Raw genomic sequence first — 23,318 nt, forward strand, 5'->3', positions numbered from 1 at the left:
TTTCTTTCTTTTTTTTTTTTTTTTTTTTTAATTTTTTTTGGGGGGGAGATAATTAGCTTTATTTATTTATTTATTTTTAGAGGAGGTACTGGGGATTGAACCCAGGACCTCATACATGCTAAGCATGCACTCTACCACTTGATCTATACCCTCCCCCCCTTTTTTTTAAATTTTTTGTTTCTTTTTTAAAATTTTTTGTTTCTTTAAAAAATCTTTATTTGTTTCTTTGTGAGCGGGTAGGTAATTAGGTTTATCTATTCATTTATTACTTTTGGTGGAGGGACCTGGGGATTGAACCCAGGACCTCGTGCGTGTTAGACGTGCCCTCTCCCACTGCGCTACACCCTCCTCCTGTGTCCGCGTTTCTAATGCCATTCTTCAATAAAAGCAAACGAGGCTTCTTGAAGAAATGGTGAATTCCAGTCCTGGGGCAGGAAATCTGCAAGATGAGCCTGGAGCATCTGGTCTGACAGGGATGAAGGACGTGATAAGCAAACACGCAAGAAAGAACCTCTGTGTTAGGACTGTGTGTTAAAACGTTTGTTCACTAGAGCCCTGGGGTGTCAGAGAATCAATAAAAGCCCCCCAGGGAAATTGAAATAGAGAGGTTTATTACTCCCGGGTCCTGGAGGGGGTCCTGGCGTACCTCACGGGGCCGCACGGGAGGTCAGGGCAGCTTGCAGGCGGGGAGAGGGAGGCCGGGCCGGGGGCACATGCCTCTTTCAGGGCTTACGGGTGGAGGCTTTGGAGTTCCTGGGTCAGGGCTGGGATTGGTCAGTTCAAACCAAAAAAGAGGGCTTTTGATAACTTGGGGGTCTTACCTAAGGAGCACACGAGGGGAGGGCCCCGGGAGGCCGGGAGACTGTTCCTCACCAGGGCCCTTGGAGAAGTCATGGTAGGACTTTGCACTTTCTTGTGACTCTGACTCTGCAGGCTGGGATCTAGGGCTTGCTTGGGAGCTGACGGCAATTTAAAGCCCCCTCAGGCTGCTTGTTCAAACAAGATGAATGCTGAGGCTGCGATTCCGTGGAGTAGTTTAGCCAAATCCTCGACACCAGGGACCTGTCTTTGCAACAGCGCATCTGTAGCTCTTCTTTCCACAGGCGGTAGCGGAGCGCCTGCCTGCGCCGGGAGTAGGTTAGATGTCGGGGGTTCGGAGGTGGAGGACGCGCAGCTCCTGCCCTCAGAGGGTGTGCGGGCCACTGACTGTTGATGGACAGTCACTGTATTCACTTGCTCGAGTGGCTGAGGGGGCTCAAACCACAGAACTGTGCTTCCTCACAGTTGTGGAGGCTGGGAGTCCAGGCTCATGGTGTCAGCAGGGTGATTTCTGCCGACGCCTCTCTCCTTGGCTTGCACGGCCGTCTGCTCCCTGCGTCCTCACCTGGTCCTGGTGTCTGTGCCCTAATTTCCTCTTCTTATAGGGACACCCGTCATACTGGGTTAAGGACCATGACCTCATTTTAACTTAATTCCCTTTCTTTAAGACCCTATTTCCAAATACACATTCGGAGGTACTGGGGGTTAGGACTTGAGCATCTGAATTTGGGGTTGGGGGTTCAACCTGTAGCATTCGTCTGCTGTGGATTAGCGACGTGAGTAACTGTTCTATAGACAAAATGAAGTTTGTGTGTGGCTTCCAGCCTGGCTCTGAAGGCAGCCACAAAAAGGAAGCTGCAGCAGGGTCTGGGAAATACCAGCACAGAGGTCATTAAGGAGCCTGCTCTGAAGGGGATCCCCTTCATTTGAATATAGGAGTCTGTGCTGTTAGAAAGTGAGTCTTATTTCTTCGTAGTCATGCCCATGGTTCTCTGGTTGTGGGAGAGTTCAAGGCCACAGACACCATCCTGGGCAATTAAGTTCTCAGCATCCAAGGCCCAGGGCCAGTGGTGACTCAGCTTTTTCAAGTGATTCCATCCAGCAGCCCTCATGAGCCCCAAAGCTATGTCAGACTCACTAAGCCACGATCGGATGTGCAGACAGCATGCTTTGCATTCTGGAAGAAAGGAAAGGTGTTCTGCCCACGTGAACACCATGCTCACAGCCCTTTCTGGTGAATGGGTCCCACTGTCGGCTCTCAAGTCTGTCTCGTCCTTGTTTTGAGCTCAGGGAAATTCCTCCAGGTGACCAGTAGTATGCAGATGGATTTTAACCCCAAGTTGACTCTTTTCCAGTGCCAGATGCCCCTCAAAACCTCCAGCTGTCACTCCACCGGGAAGCGGAAGGTGTGATTGTGGGCCACTGGGCTCCTCCCGCCCATACTCACGGCCTCATTCGCGAGTACATTGTAAGTACCTTCTGGGAGTGCGTGTGGGTGAGTGGAGGGGATTTCTGGGTCCGGCAGAGCAGAAGCGTGTTCTGTATGACGAGGACTTGATTTGGTGTCTCCTTATAAATAATCATCCATCCATTAGATCATTTTGCCTATCGCCTTGCTCTCCCTCTGCCTGCCTCCTGATACCTTAAGGTGTCAGGATGCCCAGACCTTAACTGACCTATTGCTCACTTTTTTTTTTTCCTTCTCATTTCAGGTAGAATATAGCAGGAGTGGTTCCAAGATGTGGGCCTCCCAGAGGGTGGAGAGCAACTTTACAGAAATAAGGAACCTGCTGGTGAATGCTCAGTACACTGTCAGAGTGAGTGTTTGCCGGTGTTTCCACCACCTGGGGGGTCTTGGAACATGGGGAGATGGTTGTCCTCCCGTGAGATCGTGCTTGCCTTCACAAGATGCTTATTCGTGGTCTGCCAGGTCCCCAGCCCCTCGCTCTGGGAGGTCATCCTTTCTTTCAGTCTCATAAACCAATGCCACAGAGAACTTGAAATCCGGCTTCCCTGCCATAACCGAGCATGTAGTATTCGGTGGGCGTTCCAGCTGCTGCTCCTTTGGTGCCCAGCTCTTTTCTGCTCATCTTTAGCTGCAGGAAGATGCAGAGCTACGATAAGTGGCACCTATAAACTGACGTTATGGGGCTCTTATGAAACATGTCATCAATGTCTTTAGTAGAACAGAGACAGAGTTTGTGCAAAGCATCTTTTAAGACCATTAAGTGCATACACAGACTCCCTCACACTGATGGTCTCGTGGCTGCGTGTTCATGCGTATACATGGACACACATGCCCTCTCCACCCCTGCCCTTGAGAAGAACCCTGACACCTGTCCGTCACTAGAAATTTAGTCATTTCAGCGCTGTCACGATCCCCTTTCCCCGGGTTCCCTCCCGTGGTCTCTTTCCCTCTCTTGCTTTGGTGGCGGGGGTTTCTGACCATCTGGGAGCTCTCTGTATATACTTTCCTCCACCCTTGTTGCCAGAGCCTCACCCCGTTGGCTCACTTGGGAGTCTTGCCGTACGGTGGATTGCCTGTGTTTCGTACTGATTCACGCTCTCATTTGAAAGGTGGCTGCGGTGACGAGTCGTGGAAAAGGCAACTGGAGTGATTCTAAAACCATCACCACCATAAAAGGACAAGGTAAAGGATTCTGGCATCTGCAGGTTTAGAGACGGTAGAAACCCTTTGGAAAGGACTTTCAGTCTGACTGGGAAACAGAGAGGCGTCGATCAGGAAGCTCTCACACAGTCTTTCCCTCCACGACACACGTGCCTTTCTGAGTGCCTCTGTACTGCTGTAGCCACAGAGTCTTTTCGGGTGACCGTTAAACATGTTCCTCTATCCAGAAGTGAGCGTCTGTTACAGTAAAAACATACAAAGGGGTTTCCAATAGGCCGTCCCACGCCCAGCCCTTGTTCTCATGCACAGAGTCCAAAATAGAAGGAGTCCCGCCTTCCCAGCCAAGATAAAGATAACTTTGCTCACGTTCATTTAGGTGTTTTTAAGAGTGTGCCATGCTGACACTCACTCCCCATTGGCACTGACCGACGATGCCTGGGAGGTCGTTTCTAGTGCTGGAGCTGCTCAGGGTGAGAGCTGATGGCCGGCCATCACAGGCCTCCGCATCCTCCAGCTCATCTCACTAGACCTCCGAACACTCTAAGACAGGATAAGGTTTGGAAGGAGGTTATGTCACCGGCCACACGATCAGTGAAGTGACAGAGCTGGAATTGGACCCTCAATCCTCCTGACTGCAGAGTCTGTGCCCTGAACCCCTGTGCCAGCCAGGCAGCGGCTCCCCGTCCCACCCGTGTACCTCCCCAGGGCAGGATCTGCTCCGGTTTCCTCCACTCCATCACTGGTGCCGAGTAGGAGCCCCTGAAAGAGTGGATGAGCGAGTGAATGGAGCAACTGAATGAAGGCTCTGGTGCCCAGGGAGATAGACGGTGGCTCGTCCTCCAGCCTGGGTGTCCTGGTCTCAGCATTGGCACTTGGGGCTTTCGTTTCTGGCCGTAGTGGGTGTTAAAGCCGGAAGTGTCATGTGGAACAGGACTGGGGGCTTTTACTTTAACCCGAGCCTGGGAGAAATAGGCTCTGGGTCATGGAGAGTCACTATCTGGTCGCCTTTAAGACTTGGGTCATTGACGTCAGGGCAGGGGGCAGCCACGCTTGGTGAAGCCAGTCCTTGGAGCTGGACGCTGTGGGTATTGGAAAAAGTGCACTGAGTTCACACTCCCTTAGAGGTTTGATTGCGGTATAATTTTACTCTATAAAATCACTCAGAACATACTGACCGTACGTACTGAAAAGGAGGGACATTGGAAGGTCATCAGAAAAGCAGGTAGCACCTTGAATTTGTTGTTGCAAGTCACAGCTGGGTTTGAAAATCTCGGTGGTTGCTTCTCTTAAACTCCTTGGATATGACATTGAGGCTGAACCTCAGTTCATATGTGTTTTGGTTGGGGTGCATACCAAGGGCAGCTGTGTGCAGAGTGAGAAAGCGGGGTACAAACACCACGGTGGCGTCACCCAGAAGCACCACCTTCAGTCGCGAACGCAGGGGGTTAAGCATAAAAACAGTGAGAAAAGCCCCCAGTTTTTGAGCACTGCTTTTGCGGGAGCACCTGCTGGTCCTTTTACAAGAATTGATCTCTTTTAATCCCCCTCGACCCTGTGAGTATTCTTACGCTCATCTTGTAGCTGAGGAACCTGGGATTTGGAGAGGATTGTGATCTGTCTCCAGCCACCAGGACTGTAATTCAGGTCAGCTTTACGGCAGGACCTGAACTGTTTTGCTCTGAGCTGGCGCCTGAAAATCCTAACGTCCTTTCTCCTGGTTACTGTGTCCTCCTCAAGCCCACCGCATGGTTGGTCATCTGGAGAGGCTCGTCTGGATTTTGATACATCCCTGCCTCTGAACTACTCCTTTGAGTCTCTCTTGCCTCGCCTGTGTAAGAGGCACATGTGCTGAGAGTCTGACATGCAAGCGGCCACTTAAACACTGTCTCCTGACCGTGTCCGTCCATCACGCCCTCTCAGACCGCACCTGGCAGGCACTGGCAGGCTTCTGGTGGGTAGACCTTCAGTACGGCCAGCACGATGCTCTCCACTTGAACCAAGAGGGGTCTTTTCTCTCTGCTGCCCTCTTCTTTCCCCTCAGCTCGAGCTCTGGTCTTTTTAAGAGTGCCAGTGGCTTATCAGCTCTTTAATCTGCCACGGGTGGGACCTGATTGGAAAAGGAGAGAAAGGGAATGTTAGCTAAGTGTCGGACACTTGACACACATTATTTTAGTGAGTATTCCCACCTCTGCGAAATCAAGATGATCTCCTAGTAACCTGCCCTGGGGCACAGCTGCCCAGTGTCTCAGTAGGAATTTGAGCTCCAGTTTGCCAGACTCCAGAGCCCACGTTCCTTTCCGTTTGGCCGCACGTACCTTTGCAAGTTGTGACTTAACGATGTACTCTGCTGTCAACCTTCAAAAAAGGACTTACGGCCACTGGGATTTTCTCGGTGCCAGTGAAGGTGGCTCTCACTGTGATCCCCGCAGCTTCAGAACCAGGCTGAGGCGGGGCCCATGTGGGACACTGACATAATGGAACGTTTCTGCTCAACCTAGTTAGCAGGCTAGTGACGGAGCCCAGACAGTTACGTGTTCACCAGGCAACTGTGGACCCACGCTCAGCGTCAGGACGACGGTGGTAAAAGAGACAGACGACTGAAAACAGCCAAAGAAGTGCCCTTTCTTCCGCCGCTGAAAGACGGCTTTGTCTTTGAGTTAAAAACTGTGAAGTCCTGCCTTCTTCCCTTTTCATTACATGGTTTCTCTTCTTGAATATCTTTTTTTCTCAGTGATTCCACCGCCGAACATTCGCATTGACAGCTATGGCGAAAATTCTCTCAGCTTTACCCTGACCATGGATAGTGACATCAAGGTAATGTTGACACATGACTCCGGGGCTGCAGGGGTGGGGCTCTACCTTGTGCGGGAGCCGATCCGGCCGAGGACACGAGAATTAAGAAAAATGAATGGCTCGATCCAGGGAAGCTGAAATCCCACAGCTCAGCTGGTTCTTTCCCCCATGAAGAGCCACTCAAGTCTTCACATGTAATTATTCTGCCTCAGCCTGGTGCCTGTTTTTTTTTTTTTTCCTTTTAAACCATATAATTAAATGGTTCACAGCTATAGTGCAAATAAAGAGTTGGTGTTAACAGAATATGTACGCCCTGTAATTTTCAGCTTTATTGGATTTCCTGGGGCTGAGCGCTGGTGCAGCGGCTCCCACCGTGAAAGAGAGCCTTGGGAGAGAGAGTCAGACACCTTGGAAGCATACCCACCCAACAGCCTCCTCTTCCAGCACCACCGTCCCCTCCGCCCAGCCCATCTGCAGAGCCAGCTTCATAATTATCTGTGTCCCCATGGTGTCTCCAGTTGAGACCCACCTTCCATCCCTCCCTGTCTGTGACACTGTGGTGGAACTAACAGCCTTCAGAGTCCCTGTGCCATTTACTGAATTATAATTTGGTGTCATGCTCTTGGCTTCAGAGACAGTTGATGCCGGAAATGGCCTTGCATAGACATAGTATTTGGTCTTGAAGACATTTTGATTTTGTGTGTCGTCCGATACTTTTGAAGACCTTTAGATCAAATCCTTCTGTGAGTTCGGGATGTGGAAAAAGTGGTCTTTCCTGACTCGTGGGTATATTCACTCCTGTTAGACAGATCTAACCAAGCCCCTTTTGTGTTGACCTCTCGGCCTTGACTGCAAGGACCACCTGAGCTAAGATTTACCCTTACTTACCATAATCTGATTACCTTTTCAACTTTTCTTCTTTCTGCCTGTTTTAATGGGTTCTGGTCCTTTTATCTTGCATTAACTTTTTTCTCTCATCGAATCTGTAAATTGTAAAGGGTCTCACGCCTGTTTTTTAGAAGTAGAGGGAGTGTAACTAAATATTTAATGGTAGCACAAAATGGAACTGGGTTAAGGATCAAAGGACCCAGGCTGTTCCTTGTAAGAAGAGAGATACCTGGGGAACAACAGAAAAAGGCTGCCCTTCGAGTCTCATGTGCTGTGTGAGTGTGTACTGTCCGTGTAACCTGGTGCTTGGCTCTTGGCAGGTGAATGGCTATGTGGTGAACCTCTTCTGGGCATTCGATGCCCATAAACAGGAGAAGAAAACGATGACCTTCCGAGGGAGTGTACTGTCACACAAAGGTAGTGTCCCGGAGCTGGGCGGCGTGTAAGCCGGAAGGAGGGCGGCTCGTGCAGGGCTGCCGGGAACGGGGCGGGAGGGGATCTCCTCTGCAGCCCTTCTCAATGCGCGGGTGCTTGTCCATTGAGGATGCTGTCAGGGACTCCTGAGTCCAGGTGAAGGATGCACTGATGGTTCCCCAAACCCCCTTCTAACTTAGGGACTCCTCATGGAAGTCAGAGGCTTGAGACTTGGAAAAAAAAAAAAAAGCCAGATTAACCCTCTGCAGATGAGTTTGGCCTCCCACAAGCTTAGTTACCCTTCTCTCTTTTTTTTGGTCTGGTTCGCTCCTCCTCTGTGGATACAAGGTAGCGCAGGGCTGGTGCGTAATTGGTGATCAGTCAATGTTTGTGGAACAAATGGTCATCTGGGCGAAGGGAAGAAGGAAGGGGCTCCAGTTCCTCTTGTATCTGTGCAAATAGTGAGTCTCAGTTAAAATTCTCGTATCTGAAAATGGGCTAAAGGAAAGGTTTTTAATTTATTCTCAAAACCTTCAGTGGCCAGGGCTGCCTGTGGATGTTGAGGACGGCATGGAAACTGAAGGTTGCCTAAGGAGGTCGTGCAAGAGTGAAAGAAACACTGAGCACTTACTACATGCAGGCATTTCCCTGGGCGCTCTGAGTGTGGTGCTTTCCCATAACACCCCAAAATAATGCTGCAGGAGGTGCTCACTTTTTGGATGAGAAAAGAAGGTCCGGGGATGGAATGATTCCCTCAGAAGGTGGCAGAGCCAGGATTGGAACCCGCATCTCGTTAATTCCAAAGGCCGGTGTCTCACTGCCTCACTGCTTCATCCATAGGAATTGGCAGAGTCGGGAGCTGAAGTCTTACCAGCCGTTGCCAGAAACACATTAAGGGCTCGCTCCGTGCAAAGCATCTGCTGAGCACTTACGAGCATTTTCTTTTTCGTTCCCTGCAACAGTCAGCTGCTGTAAGCGCTGTTCCCTTTCCCCGTCTCACCGACCAGGAGACAGACTTAGAGAGTTTGGCAACTTCATCTGTGCTCCTGCAACTACACGGCGTAGACTCAGGCTCGAACCCAAGTCCTGATTCCTCTGAGCGTGGCCTTCTTTTTGTTCACTGCTCTTTTAGTTTTTAATAACATCTCCCCCAATTAGAAAGGGGGCACACGCTTATTACAGAAAATCTAAAAAACAAAAAAACGGTATAATAAAAACTTTAATTTCCTGTTATTTCACTTCCCAGAGGAACCACTTTTAGATTTTTTGGATCTCTCCTAGTTAATATGGTTCTACTTCACTGATTTCTTTTTTATAAATTTGGAATAATGCTATATATAGTTTTATATTCTGCCTTTTTCACCTAACACAAATAACAGAAGTTTCTAGTCTCATTCTATATTTTGAGAAACAACTTTTAGTGGCCATGTAATAGTTCATGGATGGCACATGAAGGCACATAAAAGTTCATGGATGCGCAGTTACTGCCTCTTTGCTGGGCAGTCACATTATGTACACTTTTTTCTACTGAGACAAACACTGATAGACGTCCTGGTTGCGCAGATTTTGCAGTCCCTCTTGTTTAGCTGGATTTAAGGTTATGGAGAATTTCAAGACACACACAAGGCCAAGTGGCTCTCCAGGAGTGTGGTCCCAATTTATATCCCCAAATGGTGAGCTTTACAACAATTCCCCAGTGCCTATGCTGTGTGTTACTTGTAGTCTTTAATAAATAACGCCGAGTGAATTTGTTAAACAATAAAAATCGTACAGCATGTGGGATTCACTTAAGTTGAGAGATTACATTTAAAAGACTAGGCTGTGCTTGTAAAGACTGTATTCTTGACTGCTGCCCCAGCCCCCTGTCCCTGTTTTTTCAGTCGGCAACCTGACAGCTCATACACCCTACGAGATTTCTGCTTGGGCCAAGACCGACCTGGGGGATAGCCCTTTGGCATTCCAGCATGTCACCACCAGAGGAGTCCGCCCACCCGCCCCAAGCCTCAAAGCCAAGGCCATCAATCAGACGGCGGTGGAATGCACCTGGACTGGCCCCAGGAATGTGGTAAGTCGGCCAGGATGACCCGTGCAGAGCAGGGACAGACGGTCCCCGGGTGCTAGGCCGCCTGCCGTCTCTAGGACTTTCCTCTCCATTGCTGCTGCTTTTTCTTTCTCACCCCATCACGCTAAACACAAGCTACCCTCCTGGTCCCTTCTGGGTCTCCTTCCTGAGGCACCTGACAGCCCAGCCCCAGCGCACCTTTCTGCAGCCTGGCCTGGCCTCTGAGAGAGAGAGTCCCTGCTGTGTGCTGTTGCATAGACCGAGCACGAGGAGGGGGTCACTCCTGAGCTCGGAAGGCACCTTGGGTTTGGTGACGAGTCAGCTGCAGTGACAGTGACTAGCCCCGCCCCACCTATGGGGTCCCTTGCCCGCGAGGGGGCTTCTTTGCCTCCCGCTCGTGCCCCACGTCCACCCCACACCGTTCCTTCCAGGGGCCCGGCTGCACCTGTAGGTGGGTCCTTTGTCTTTCACTGTTTTGCCTGCATTTTGATTCACTCGGATTGGGTTTGTGCTGCTTTTTGGGTCTGGTTTTTAGTTCCCACCCTCCCCAGGGCGCACCTTCCCAAGGCTGCTTCCACCCCCCTCCCGCCTCTGCACCGAGGCTTCCCCGGAGGCCTCCCCGCTCCCCGCGCTGAGCAGTCAAGTCCTGCCCTCTTCCGCTTGATCTTGGTCCCTGACGAACCCCTACATATTTATAGCTGGTGCCGCACAGCATCACATCGCCCTGGATACCGAGCATCCTGTTTGATGTCGTCTGTCTACACTTCTCTCCCTCACTGGTTTGTAAGCTCTTGAAGGGCAAGTTTGTTTTCTAAGTTTCCCAAATGGAAAAGCAGACGGAACTAAGCCTGCGATTGAGACTCAGTGAACCCCCAGGGGCCGGTGAGGGAGGCCCTGGCCGGCATCTTGTCTGCTGGGGGCCTCCCCAGTGTGCCCTGGGTGCAGGACTGGTTCTTGGGGGAAGAACCAAGGTTTGCAGGCAACTGTCTGTAGGCTCAGCCGTGCAGAAGGAGGAGGTGACAGTACTGAGCACCCTCTGTGTGCCGGGCACGGTGCCAGCCCTTCACACACGGCCTCCCAGGTGTGCGCCCAGCAGCTCTGGGGGGTGAATGTTCCCGCTCTGCCGGCGAGGAGGTTGGGGCCTGGAGAGTTGAGGCCAAGTCAGCCATTGACCAAGTTAGCGCTCAGGTCCAGCTCATTTCACAGCCTCGGCTCTGCGGTTGTTCCAGAACCTGATTCTGAGGCAGGGGCAGAGGTGAGAAGGCCCAGAGCACCCCCACCCCCCCCAAGTCTCCATTTTACCTTCAGGTAGACTCTGCTCACAGAGGGGCCTTTCTGTGTGTCCTCAGCTCAGCCTGCCCCGTCCCACCCGAGCATCCTCATGGGACGGCGTTGTGGACAGAGCATGGGCGCGGGACTTGATTTTAGTGTCTCGTCATGTGTGAATTTGGAGAAGCCAGCTCTGCCTCCTCCTTTCTCAGTCGCTTTCCAAGGGCGACGGGCCTGTGAAACTGTTGTAGGAAAATGGGGTGCGAGAGAACGGTCATGTCCGAGGTCTCAGGAGAGCCCCTGGGATGCACCCGCTAAGTGAGGGTCCTTAGCTTCGAGCAGGAAAGAATTCAAGAGAGAGTCGGAGTAGAGTGAAAGTAGATTTATTCAGGGAGATACATACTCCATAGACAGAGTGTGGGCCCTCGCAGAAGGCGGGAGAGAGAGAGAAGGAGGGAGGGAGGGAGGGAGGTGCAGGGTTGTCAGTTTTAACATGCGCTAACAAGTGGGAGGAAGATTCCAGCTACTTTGGGGGAGGGGTGGGGATTCTCAGGAACTGGACCGCCGCCCACTTTTTGGCCTCTTCCGTCCAGCCTTGGAGCTGTCTGGCTCCTGGGGGAGGGCCATTTATCATGCTGAGACATTATGATGCGTGTAGAGTGAGGCTCCAGGTCTACTGGGAGTTGAATCTTCTGCCGTAGTCGGCTTTTAATCAGCTCATGTCCTGCCCCCACTGCTTTTCGTGGTTGTGCCCTGGCCCCCTCCCTCCTGTCTCAAAGTCACCTGTAGGAAACTCTCAGCGTGGACCCGTCTTCAGCTCACTGAGGGCTCTGGCGTGTCACTCGCGGTTGTCCCCTCCGCTCGCACTGCCTGTGTGGCGTCCTAGTACCCGCTGGCTCCCTGGGCTCTGAGGACCCCTCTCCTGGCCCCCGGACCCCGCTCCATGTCCTCACTGGGATCAGGCTGCCTGTGCCCCAGGCCCCCTCTGCCACGATGTCCCATCTCACGCTCTGAGCCCTCTGCTTCCCCTATTCCTGCTTCTGCCCCATTTGTCTGGGACATGGAAGCGTCTTCCTACTTGGTTCCCTCCCTCCCAGACGTGCATGGTTTTCTTCAAGTCCCCTGTCTTGCCCGCTCTTGTGCTCTTTGAGAAATTGCCTCTTGTTTCTGCCTTCTGAAGGAAGCTTCCTCAGGCTTACTCTTGGTTATAAATGCTCTCAGCTTCCGCCCTCCCCACTGCCAGGGCCGTCAGAGTTCTTGCTTTAAACTCTGTTTCCCTCGTGGACCAATTAGGGTTAAGAATGGCCACATAGAGCAGGAACTGAGAGGAACAGTGGCTTTCAACAGCTTATTTCCCTTCTCACTGAAAGGTTCGGAGTTGGGAGTCGGGGGCTTCCACAGCCACAGTGCAGTTTGATCCGGGCCCCAGGCCCTGCCCCTCCAGCCCGTGGCACCACCTCGTGGTCCAGGAGGCCTCCTGGAGCCACAGCATCCTCCATGTTTCAGACACCAGGAGGGCAGGAAGAAAGGCTTTCCTCCTACTTGAATGAGCCTCACCGAGGCCCTGCCTGGCATGTCAGCTGACGTCTCACTGACCGGCCCTGTCACATGGCCTCTCCTCCTGAGAGGGAGGTGGGGATGTAGGCGTGTTTCCAGGTAGCATGGCTCACTGAGGACCAGGATTCCACTGAGGAGGAAGGGGAGGTTGGGTACCTGCTGTGCAGTCAGCCGTGTCTGCCCTCCTTCCGTGTGTGCCCTCCACAGGCTCGCACACCTGCCACCCCCTCCCCACATCTGCTAAGCCTTCCGCACCCCCCTTTGCTCTGGTAGGGTGCCCCCACTCCTTATAACCCCTTCTTTTTCCCGGCTTATCATGCAGTCTTCTAGTATAGCATCTGACGTTCTGTATTTGCAACTTCTTACATGTAATTCTGTTTTTCTTCTCTGCCTGGCTCTTCTCAAAAGAGCAATCCCTGAGGACAGAGACCACACCGTATTTATCTTCCTAGGTGGGAATCCACTACCTGGCTCGGTGTTTCTTCTCGGTAAATAGTGATGAGATAGATGTTGGATGAAGACTTCTTTGCGAGCTCTTTTGAAGCGGTTCCCAGGGTCTTAAATTAGGGTTTTCCAAGAGAGTGAGGTCACTGGCCACTGAACTGGTATCCTGTTTTGTTCTCTTCTTTTACCAGGTTTACGGTATTTTCTATGCCACGTCCTTTCTTGACCTCTACCGCAACCCCACAAGCTTGACTACTTCACAGCACAACAAAACAGTCCTTGTCAGTAGGGATGAGCAGTATTTGTTTCTGGTAAGTTTCCTGGACCAGAGTGTACAGAGGAATGTTCTATTTTTAAAGGATGTCTTAATTGCTGGGCTCCTAGCTCAGAGCCAGGACCCGGGGGAGCTGGAGATGTGGATTCCAGGATCCGTGTGTGCGCACGTGTGTATGAGAGAGAGACACACACAGACGATGGTTCCTCTTCTTCATAAGCATCAGGTTTTTACTTGAAACCCTGGGACTCCCTTGTGTAGGATTGGAGACTTGGTAAACAGGTCACGGGACCAGATAAAAGCTTTCGGTGGATTCCACTTCTAGGAATTTAGCCCGCGTGCTTTTACATGTGCGCCAAGGTGTGTGGAAAGACGAGCCTGGCGTACAATGGCTTGTGATAGCAAAAGGTTTGAAACCAATGTCTGTCAAGAGAAGACTGCTTAAAAATATCATGGCTTCTCTTTACAATGGAATACGAGGCATCCACCCAACATACATACAGCAAATTAAATGTCATGATTTGGAAAAACCTTTGAGCTATGTTATTAAGTAAAAGAAGGGTTGAGCATAATAATATGTGTAATGTTTTCTTATTTGTGTAAAAAAAAAATTAAGAAAAATAGGCTAGGGGAGGGTATAGCTCAGTGGTTAGAGTATGTGCTCGGCATGCAGGAGGTCCTGGGTTCAATCCCCAGTACCGCCGCTAAAATACCTAAGTAGATAAACCTAATTACCTCTCCCCCAACAAATAGAAATTTTTTAAAAAATGTAAAAGATTAAGAAAAATAGACCACACGTACACATGCATGTGTAAGCACACACGCATGTATGAGAATGTCTCTGTGCACACACTTGTATATCTGTGCCTATATTTGCATAGGATGTTTCTGGAAGGAAACACATAAAATCATTGCTCGTACCACCTCTGGGAAAATGGATTAGCGATCTGGGGACTCTTGTACATTTTCTGTATTTCTGTACTCACTGGATTTTAGTTCTGTACGCGTGTCACTGTTCTGTTGAAACCCGGTTTGGTGGCAGCTGCGTGAGCTCACAGGGTGCTTGTTTCAGGTGCGGGTGGTGGTGCCCTACCAGGGACCGTTCTCTGACTACGTCGTGGTGAGGATGGTCCCCGACAGCAGGCTTCCTCCCCGTCACCTGCACGTGGTTCGTACAGGCAAAACCTCCGCTGTCATCAAGTGGGAATCCCCGTACGACTCTCCTGACCAGGACCTGGTGAGCGGCCGGGCGTCCAGGCAGCCTTGCTTCCTCCTTCCTGACGTGGTTTGGGTTGGGTGGGGGTGGATCCTGTAATGGGAAAGAAACCTAGGTCTGCTGGTTGGAGCTCAGCAGGAAGTCTCCCCCCATTTCCGTCTGCCCAAAGACGGGGTCCCTATAGGGGCCTCTTCTCTGTTGTCACTTCTCCATTATTCCTGGCTGCCATATTGGTTTGTCCCTGCTGCTTCTCTGCATTCTCTGCCTTCACAGACAAAGGCCTGCAGGCCAAATCTAGCCCGTGGCCTGTTTTTCTATGTAAGGGTTTATTAGAACCCAGCTTCTCCCATTCGTTTATGCATTATCTGTGGCTGCTCTCATGCCACAAACAGCAGAGTTGAGTTAATTGTGGCAGAGCCCATCTCGCCTTCAAGGTCTAAAATATTTACGATTTGCACCTTTACAAACAAGTTGGCTGGGCCTTGTCCTAAAAGAAGAGGCATCGATTCTAGAGAAAAGCTCCCATTCTCCCTTGCCCCCAGCTGCTTTCACCTCCGTCCCCTCCTCTGCCGTCCCCGCTGTCCCAGGAGTGGGTCGTTTTAAATGCTTGATTGCGAGACTCTTCTGGGCTCTCTGTTTTTTTCTTGATGATTGAGTTTCCCGAGCTTGACAGCCTGTCCTTATGTTTTCCCCGTCCCCGTATGTGTGAGAAGCAACCTGGGAGAGAGTAGGTAGGACTTTTGTCCCTTAGAGCTGGGACTGAACATTTTCATTCATTGTCCCCCTCTGACGACATCCTGACACTGTTGCAGGGGTGGGTGGAGGGTCAGAAGTTGAGCGCTGAACTTGGGTTTTTCTCGCCTATTCTAATCTACCTGCTGATGCCACCATAAATGTGGCTTTCCCTAGGGTTACTTTGTTCTGTTTTTTTTGGGGGGGTTGGGGTGGAGATTAAATTGATAATTCTCTGCCCAAGTCTGGGAGTGAATTTGTTATAAGGTGGGACCTGACTGCCCCAGAGGCTTTCCAAAGAACAGAGTCAGAAGTTGGGGCTCAAAATATTGTTGCTGTGGGTCACAGCCATGGACAAACTTAGGTGACATGGTCCCCACTGATCTCCAAAGGGTGAAAAACGCCAAGTTTCTATTAAAAGGTGTCTTTTTCCTGCCCCAGTTATATGCCATTGCAGTTAAAGATCTAATAAGGAAGAGTGACAGGAGCTACAAAGTAAAATCCCGCAACAGTACCGTGGAATACACCCTGAACAAGTTGGAACCTGGAGGGAAATACCACGTCATTGTCCAGCTGGGGAACATGAGCAAGGATTCCAGTATAAAAATTACCACTGGTAAGCAGTGAGTGGAGCCCTTCCCACACAGCAAGGCGCCCCCTGCTGCTGGGACGCCTCTAGACGTGGGATTTCTTTTTTTCTGCTCTTTTAAATTTTTTTTTAAGATGTGGGATTCTATCAGGAATTGCACAGAAAGTGCAGAGACTACCCTCAGTATCCACAGGGGCAGAGCCGGGCAGGGGTGGCGGGGTCTGGGCTGCAGGGTGGTGGCCAGGGCACCGTGGGCGGGGGCGTGGCTGTCATTTTCCACATTCTCTGTCTCCTGTAGTCTCCTCCCCCCTTGCTGGTTTTGGCATTCCCAAGAGAGTTAGGAGATAAAACTGAATATTTGCCACTTAAGGCCAAGCGTTGCATCTGTGCACCTGGACTGAAGTCACGGTGGTTCCTTGTGGCAATAGCATATGCAGAAATGGATGGAGACTGGTAACTGGGTAGTAGATTAAAGTGGGGCTTGCTGCTAGCCCCGGGCTGGCTCAGCAGTCAGGCTCAAGTTCAGAAAGCAGGTTATAAGCCCAGTTATTGGGACAACAGCAGATGGTATCCGGCATGTCTAGGATGGAAGCTAGCAGTGTCCACAGTGGGCCTGGGCCGTACTTTGTGCTCATTCCAGGGCTCTGTCTTCAGGCTGAGCTCCCTAGCCCCTCACTGAGCTCTCAGGCCCCTCTGGCTTTGGGGGTAGGAAAGCAGACTGGAATCAAAGCAGAAATCCAGGCAGATTTTGACGTGGCCGCATCCCTTCCTCCTCCATCTCCACTTGTTTTTGGCCATCCTTGGGTCTAGATACCACCCAGATTTCTTGGCTGAAGATATTATAACAGCAAATGAGATGCCAGTTAAGAGTCTACAATGTGCTAGGCTCTATACGAAGCAGTATGTGTGTTTCATTCCTTCCTTAACCTGTCCCTTCAAGGTTATCACTATTTCACCAACCTTGGATGAACAAGAAAACAGAGACTCAAATGTATAGCCACTAACTGCTTCCCCTTTTCATCTTTAATTTTCAGTTTCATTATCAGCACCCGATGCCTTAAAAATCATAACAGAAAATGACCATGTTCTCCTGTTTTGGAAGAGCCTTGCTTTGAAGGAAAAGAACTTTAATGAGAGCAGGGTAAGTCCCTCCCTCCTTCTCAGTGACTTTGGAAATGTAATTGGAATGCTGTTTTAGAGATGAGCTCGTTAACAGTCTGCGGGCATAGAGAGAGTGCAAAGAAAGAACAGGGCAGGGGAGTGAACTTGAGAATTAGAGGACCATTTTCTGTGGGATCGCTAATTAGCGAAATGTTTATGCTGCCCATTAAAGATGAGAATCTCTGCACTAAGCACTTCGCAGTCCTGAACTCGCCTTCCCTGGAAAGACGGGGAAGTGGGCTGGAGCCCTCACTGTGCTTCCTCAAGCAGGACTGGGGCTCAGCATTAGAACCAAGGGCACCCCATCTTTCCCATGTAGCCTGAGGCCAGGGCTGCCACTTCGGTACCGGGAAACTGAGCTGAACTGTCACCCTGGCATCTCATCCGTTTCTTTTCAGTGAGCGAGAAGCACTTGAAGATGTAGTCTGTTGACATATGAAAAACACCTTGTTTTGTTATTAGCAGACCAATTACTGTATTTATGGCAGGAGAGAGGAGGAGGGTGGCACCAGGGAACTGATTTGCCATGCAGGGGCGCACAGATTCTCGAATGGAGCTGGGCTGGCCCCATCGTCAACAAAGCATGAGCTAAACAGAGACACAGTGAACCCACGGTGTCTACCTCCGGGTCTAGTGTTGACAAGGAGCAGCCCTACGGTGCTAAATAGTCAAAGTGTGAAACCAGGGGCTGAATTAAAGCTAAATTAAAACGGGAAGCTTCTCACAGCTCTCACAACTATGCCATATAAATGTTTACTCAAATACAAAGAAAACTTTCAAATCAATTCAAAACAGAAACACAGTTGGCCCTTGAAAAACACCAGATTGAACCACGCAGGTCCACTTATATGCAAAACCTACACTATTACACGGTCTGTGGTTGGTGGAGTCCAAGGATGCAGCACCGCGCATACAGAGGGCCAGTTCTAAGTTATTCTCAGATTTTTGACTGCTGGGAGGGTCGGTGCCCCTTACGCCCACGTTGTTACCAGCTGAAGCAGGTAACAAAATTAAAAAGTTTCAAGCATCAGTAAGCAAAAGAAAGTAATGATTTGGCCTCACTGGTAATCTAAACAGCAAAGATACAGTGCTTTCACATTAAATTGGCAAAAGTTTTGGGGGAAGAGTGCTATCGATTTGAGTAATAGTTGGGAAGATGAGTGCCCAGGGAATCTGAATTGATTTAACCTTCTTAAGGTAATAGGTGTCAGAAACATCTAAAGTGTTATATCCTTTGATCCAATAATTCTTCATGGGTTTTATTCTAAGGAAACAGTGTGCATAGAGAATTTCATTTATGACAGCAGGAAGGAGGAGACCCTCCGTATGCCCAACAGGATGGGACTGGTCAAGTAAATTATGAGTGGTTAATGTTTGTGTCATTAAAATTTTTCTCTTTATATCTTTATATATGTTGCAAATGGCCTGCACTGAATATATATTTGATAGAAACTAATAAATCCTAGTTTATGGAAAAGAATGCAGGAATGGGACTCCGGGCAGGTGGTGTTGGGAGGCCCAGTTTGGCAGCTGGCTGTCATCAGAGGATCCTCCCTGGGCAGCAGAAGCCCGGCTCTGTAAAGGTTGGGCCTGCAGGACAGTACTCCCTTCCCAGTGGAGGGTGCTGGCTTAAGCTTGATACGTCCTTCCTCTCCAACTTAGAGTTCAAAGAAGAGGCAGGTCAACAGAATGGGAACCAAGGGGCCAATATGTGGGTACAGATAAGAGAGAAGGTCTTTTGTGTGGTTGGGGCTGTGGGTGGAGGCGGGGGCGTTGCTGGTAGCCTTGACCTGCAATACGTGGAGGTCAGCGGAGAAGCATGGTCGTCAGTCCTGACCCCGGCCAGCGTGCTGGGCTAGGGCTGTTCAGGGGTGATGTTTCCCACACAGGAGTCCGGGACGCTCCCTGAGCCAGCCTGAATGGGAAGCTTATTTCATGCTCCGATGACTAGGGGGTCTGAGCCGCCGCTCAGTTCAAAGCCAGGCTGGTCTGGGGCTGAGAGCAGCTCGGACGAGCCAGAAAGCCAGGAGCTCGGAAGTGAGCGGTGAGCTGACAATGGAATTCCCACACGTTCCTCTAAGGAGAAATGTCTTGTTTTAACAGTTACAAGTTCCTTTTTTTACCCCATGGCTGGTGTCCATTGCAGCTTGGATTTATTATTAGTTCAACCCCATTACAGTGCACTGTTGCTGATTTGGCCAGATTCTGCGGGATTTAATATTGCCTGAGACAAGTGGATTGCTGACCAGAGCTTTGAATTCTGTACCAAAATATCTGTTAACATGGCTTTTGTTAAGGCTACGCTGTTCACTTCTACCAGGCAGCTCAGAAGTGGGCTTGGCAATTATCAGAGACACTGGGGATGAGAAAATTCCCATTTTCTGAATCTAGTACCTCAGTGGTAAAGTAAAAAGAACTAGTAAGAAACCCAAAGTGCTTCAGCATCTCTAAAAGCCTAAAATACAGTCTCACCTGAAGTTGGAACCAGCAATAGAAGCTGTTAGGTTCCTTCTTTAACTTCCCAAGTAATTTCTCGTGTGTTTATTTTCAGGGCTATGAGATTCACATGTTTGACAGTGCCATGAACATCACGGCTTACCTTGGGAATACTACAGACAATTTCTTTAAAATTTCCAATCTGAAGTTGGGTCACAATTACACTTTCACTGTCCAGGCACGCTGCCTTTTTGGCAGCCAGATTTGTGGGGAGCCTGCCGTCCTGCTCTATGATGAGTTGGGGTCTGGTAAGTTGCTGTAGTGGCCCATTCCCGCCTTCAGTTCCGGGGAAATGTTTCCAGGGAGTAGCATGGTTTGATGAACGTGTGTGTTCCTAACACGCACCTAAAATGTTCTTGCAGTTCAAAAGAAAACCATTTATGCATCAGTTTAATTAGGCACTGATTTATTTAACAAATACTTCCTGAGCCAGGCATAGGGTGAGGAGCTGGGATTATGGGGTGACCACATTCTGAATGTAAAACAGAAGAAAGGGAGGTTTTGTTGAAAAAGGAGATTCTGTTTGGGAAGCACTGGGTCAGTGCATTTCGTTCATTTTTGGAGGACCGTTCAGAGCCTCTAACAGGCTAATATTCCCTGTGATTTTCCAAGCCAGCAGATCACCTCATCACAGAGTAACTGATTTCACAGCCGTCCCCTTCATCTTCGCGGTCGGCCTCAGCTCAGAAGCTGAGCTTGGTCTGGGGTCCCTGTCTTCAGGACACTCGCAGATGGCCGTGTTGGGCCATGCTGATGGCAGAGGAGAGGAACCTTCCACTTGCCCAGAAATTCTGCTCAGATCGTATTAATAGCTTTGCTGGGATTTCAACAACATTCTGCTGCTGGTCGTTTTAGTTCCGCTTACCCCCAGCCAAGAACTAACCAGCGCTTAAGCTCAAAGTCTTAATGTTAGAGCTGTTGTATGTTCCTCCACGCTTCTTGGGGTGGCTTCCGGTGGAATACTTACCCTTGGCACCTGCCTAAAAGAGGGAGAACTGAGGCTCTGAGAAGGTCCCAACAGAAAACAAACAACCCAACTCTTACTGACCTAGTGTTTCCTAAATAGAACCTCCTTTTTAGTAAAGCCAATCAGAAACCTGCGAAGTAGACTTACGGGAAACTGCTGTGAGGACATCTGCCAGCTGCCTTTGTAAAACCAAGATTGTCAGGCAGGAGAATCTCTCAGGTAGACCCCCCGGTCCACGTCCTGCCCCCTGATGGTCACGTCCCTATGCAACTGGGGCGGGGGCGGAAACTCACTGATTCCTGTCGCCTCTACCAGGCTGCCTTCCTGACTGCTCCAGCCCAGAGCGTTCCCCCAGTGTACCACTTCGCAGTTGGGATTAGGTAGAGACACGGGAAATAAGAGGGGGTAGAGTTTTCCCCGGTAAGTCAGTAGTGAAGGAAGGTAAAGATGTGGATATGGAATTGTTAGGTCAGGCTTGTGGGAAACGGCTGCTGTCTGGCCCATCTATGAGTACCTGTTGGGCTGAATCCCTGGGTAGTTACTGAGCTTCCTCCATGCGCAGAGGCTGGCCCGCACCACCTCACCCTGCACCAGGGGACAGCCTCAGGCCTAGCCAGGCTCCTTGTGGGGATCTAGAAAGTCCACTTTGCTTACTTAGCTAAAACTGACTCCCAGGAGCCAGTTTCCCGCCTCGAGCTCAGACGTTCCCCAGAATTTCTGACATAAAAATCTACCCCTTCCAGGAAGCCTGGCTCTCACCCGACAGCGAGATGGCTCTGCCCCAGATCCCTGTCGCTACAGCTCTTATCAGTGCATCATCATAAAGCGAATATTTAAGGCAGTGGGAAGGGAGCATCACTGTTAGGTTATAGACACCCAAAATGGCCTTGCAAAGAGCTTTTAAAAAATGTTAAATGTATAAGGAAAGGTTCTCTCTCTCACTCTGTTTAAGTTAAAAAAAAAAAAAAACCTCATAAAACTTCATGAGCTGTTAAGTCAGTACTGCACTGAAGGAATCTCGTTTGTATCACTTAATGGAGCTTCAGGTAATTGCAGTTCAGAGTGACTTTGGTGCCAAGTAGGGGGAAATAATTGCAATCTCGTTAATTAGTGGTCTGATTTCACATCCTCTTATGTGAGCCAAGCAAGTGGTCTTAAGTAATAATGCTAATGAAATCAATGTTGATACCCCAACAAAGGTCTCCCTTCCAAGAGATTATCTAAATAACCAACGAGGCAGTGATTAGGAGCCTGATGTAATTACCGTATTTGCATGCACGAGGCCTGCCCCCCGTCCGCTGGAGGCAAGGGCTCGGGGAAACATTCGGGCGTCGCGTGCAGGAACGTGCCACCCCCGGCAGGAGATCCAGGTGGCGGGTGGCGGTCGCTTAGCTTTTTTGGTGGGTGGGGTGTTGCGGGGCGGCCCTTTCATAGGAGGCTTACGGGCTGGCCTCGTGCCTCCGCAGGTGGGGACACATCAGCGATCCAGGCTGCCAGGTCCACCGATGTGGCTGCCGTGGTGGTGCCCGTCTTGTTCCTGATCCTGCTGAGCCTGGGCGTCGGGTTTGCCGTCCTGTACACAAAGCACCGGCGGCTGCAGAACAGCTTCACAGCGTTCGCCAACAGCCACTACAGCTCCAGGCTGGGCTCGGCCATCTTCTCCTCCGGGGATGACCTGGGTGAGTGGGGCGGGGGCGGACCCCACAGGGGTCCTTCGGGGGAGGTAGTTAGGTTTACTGATTGATTGGGGGTCCTGGGGATTGAACCCAGGACCTTGTGCATGCTAAGCCCGCCTACCCCTGAGCTACACCTCCCCTCCTTGAGCTCATCTTTTGACGCTGGTGGAGTTCTTCATCCACCAACGATCCCCCTGCTTTGGGTTGAATCAGTTGGAGCCCTTTGCTTTGAAATCACTCCTAAATTAAAATACCAGTATTCTCGTCAATAGTGTGCTTCTGGCCCGAGACGGGGAGTTTTGTCAAAGGACAGGTAGGAGCTTGCCTTGTACGGGAAGGAGGGATAGACCCTGCACTTCGGGTATTCCCAGGGTATCGGCAGATCCTCAAGAACCTTCAGCGCCTCTCATCCTTCCCAGGCCTAGAAGTCTGACATCTCTGGAGATTTTAGTCAAGACAGAAAGCTGTGCTTTTCCCATGGGCTTCTGTCCAAAGAAACCCTTCCTATCTTGCCGTTTCTCTTCCTGATTGCTAGCACGCCCTCAGTTCTTTCCCTGTCGATAGCACGTGGCACGGGAGAAGGAAGGAAAAGTCCCTTTTAGAGCTGTCTGCACGCTGCAGTCGCCGAACGCTCATAGAGCTAGTAGCCACTCCCTAAGTACAGTTAAGTCCGTATGTTTTGGGACCTTCCCCAAACTCAGGCTTGTCCAAACTCAGACTGCTGAATGTAAGTTGATTTTTTTTTTAACATATTCATCTTTCCTGTAAGCTAGTTGCAGTTTTGTTGTTGTTTATAAAGACATTTCTGGATTCCCTTCTCACTGATGACTTGATAGTAGCTCCTCTCCCTTTTTTTTTTCTGTCTCTTTTCTTGCTTTCTTACAAGCGCTTGGACTGCCTTGCATGAAGAGGGTGGGTTCTTTGCTTCTGTTCTTGGGGGCGAGAGGAGTCTGCCCACCCTGGTGCTGAGTAATGATCACTGAATGCGGGTCAGCACTTAGATGCACAGGATGGTACCAGGGGCCACGGAGGGACAGCCATTAGTCTGGGAGCCTGTCCTCCAAGTGCCTAAGCCCCTCTACGGCCCTGTTCTTCGCTAGCAGTGTGGGTTCAGAGGAGAGAACAGACGGTGACGTTCACTTACTCTGCTAGCACGGGGTGTGGATAACTCAAACTGGGCAACTAAAACCGCCCATCGGACTTCTGGGTAGGTAATAAAATCCTCCTCCTTACAAGATTTACTTTCCTTGTTTGGTTCAAACCACCACTAAAATAGGCTTGGCCGCCCGTTGATGGGGAACGGGGACCCAAGGGTGTCAGAGAGAAGCCGGG

The 23,318-nt window shown here is 50.3% G+C and overlaps 1 protein-coding gene across 4 annotated transcripts in view; it reads left to right on the forward strand.

Moving 5' to 3' along the window:
* The window catches only part of SORL1 (sortilin related receptor 1), a 147,168-nt gene that overhangs the window by 119,553 nt on the left and 4,297 nt on the right, over nt 1-23,318 (forward strand). For 2 of the 4 annotated variants that reach the window (XM_064482159.1, XM_010990118.3), the window contains 12 exons: nt 2,175-2,287; nt 2,532-2,636; nt 3,397-3,469; nt 6,180-6,262; nt 7,450-7,546; nt 9,424-9,608; nt 13,067-13,186; nt 14,222-14,386; nt 15,539-15,713; nt 16,721-16,827; nt 19,399-19,591; nt 21,777-21,989. In XM_064482159.1, coding sequence (XP_064338229.1) covers nt 2,175-2,287; nt 2,532-2,636; nt 3,397-3,469; nt 6,180-6,262; nt 7,450-7,546; nt 9,424-9,608; nt 13,067-13,186; nt 14,222-14,386; nt 15,539-15,713; nt 16,721-16,827; nt 19,399-19,591; nt 21,777-21,989 — 1,629 coding nt within the window. Of the gene's footprint in view, nt 1-2,174; nt 2,288-2,531; nt 2,637-3,396; nt 3,470-6,179; nt 6,263-7,449; nt 7,547-9,423; nt 9,609-13,066; nt 13,187-14,221; nt 14,387-15,538; nt 15,714-16,720; nt 16,828-19,398; nt 19,592-21,776; nt 21,990-23,086; nt 23,194-23,318 lie in introns of all 4 variants that reach the window. The other 2 variants (XM_064482157.1, XM_064482158.1) reach the window with 2 other exon arrangements.

The sequence above is a fragment of the Camelus dromedarius genome, chromosome 34 (assembly GCF_036321535.1).
Source record: "Camelus dromedarius isolate mCamDro1 chromosome 34, mCamDro1.pat, whole genome shotgun sequence".
NCBI classification, from domain to species: domain Eukaryota; kingdom Metazoa; phylum Chordata; class Mammalia; order Artiodactyla; family Camelidae; genus Camelus; species Camelus dromedarius.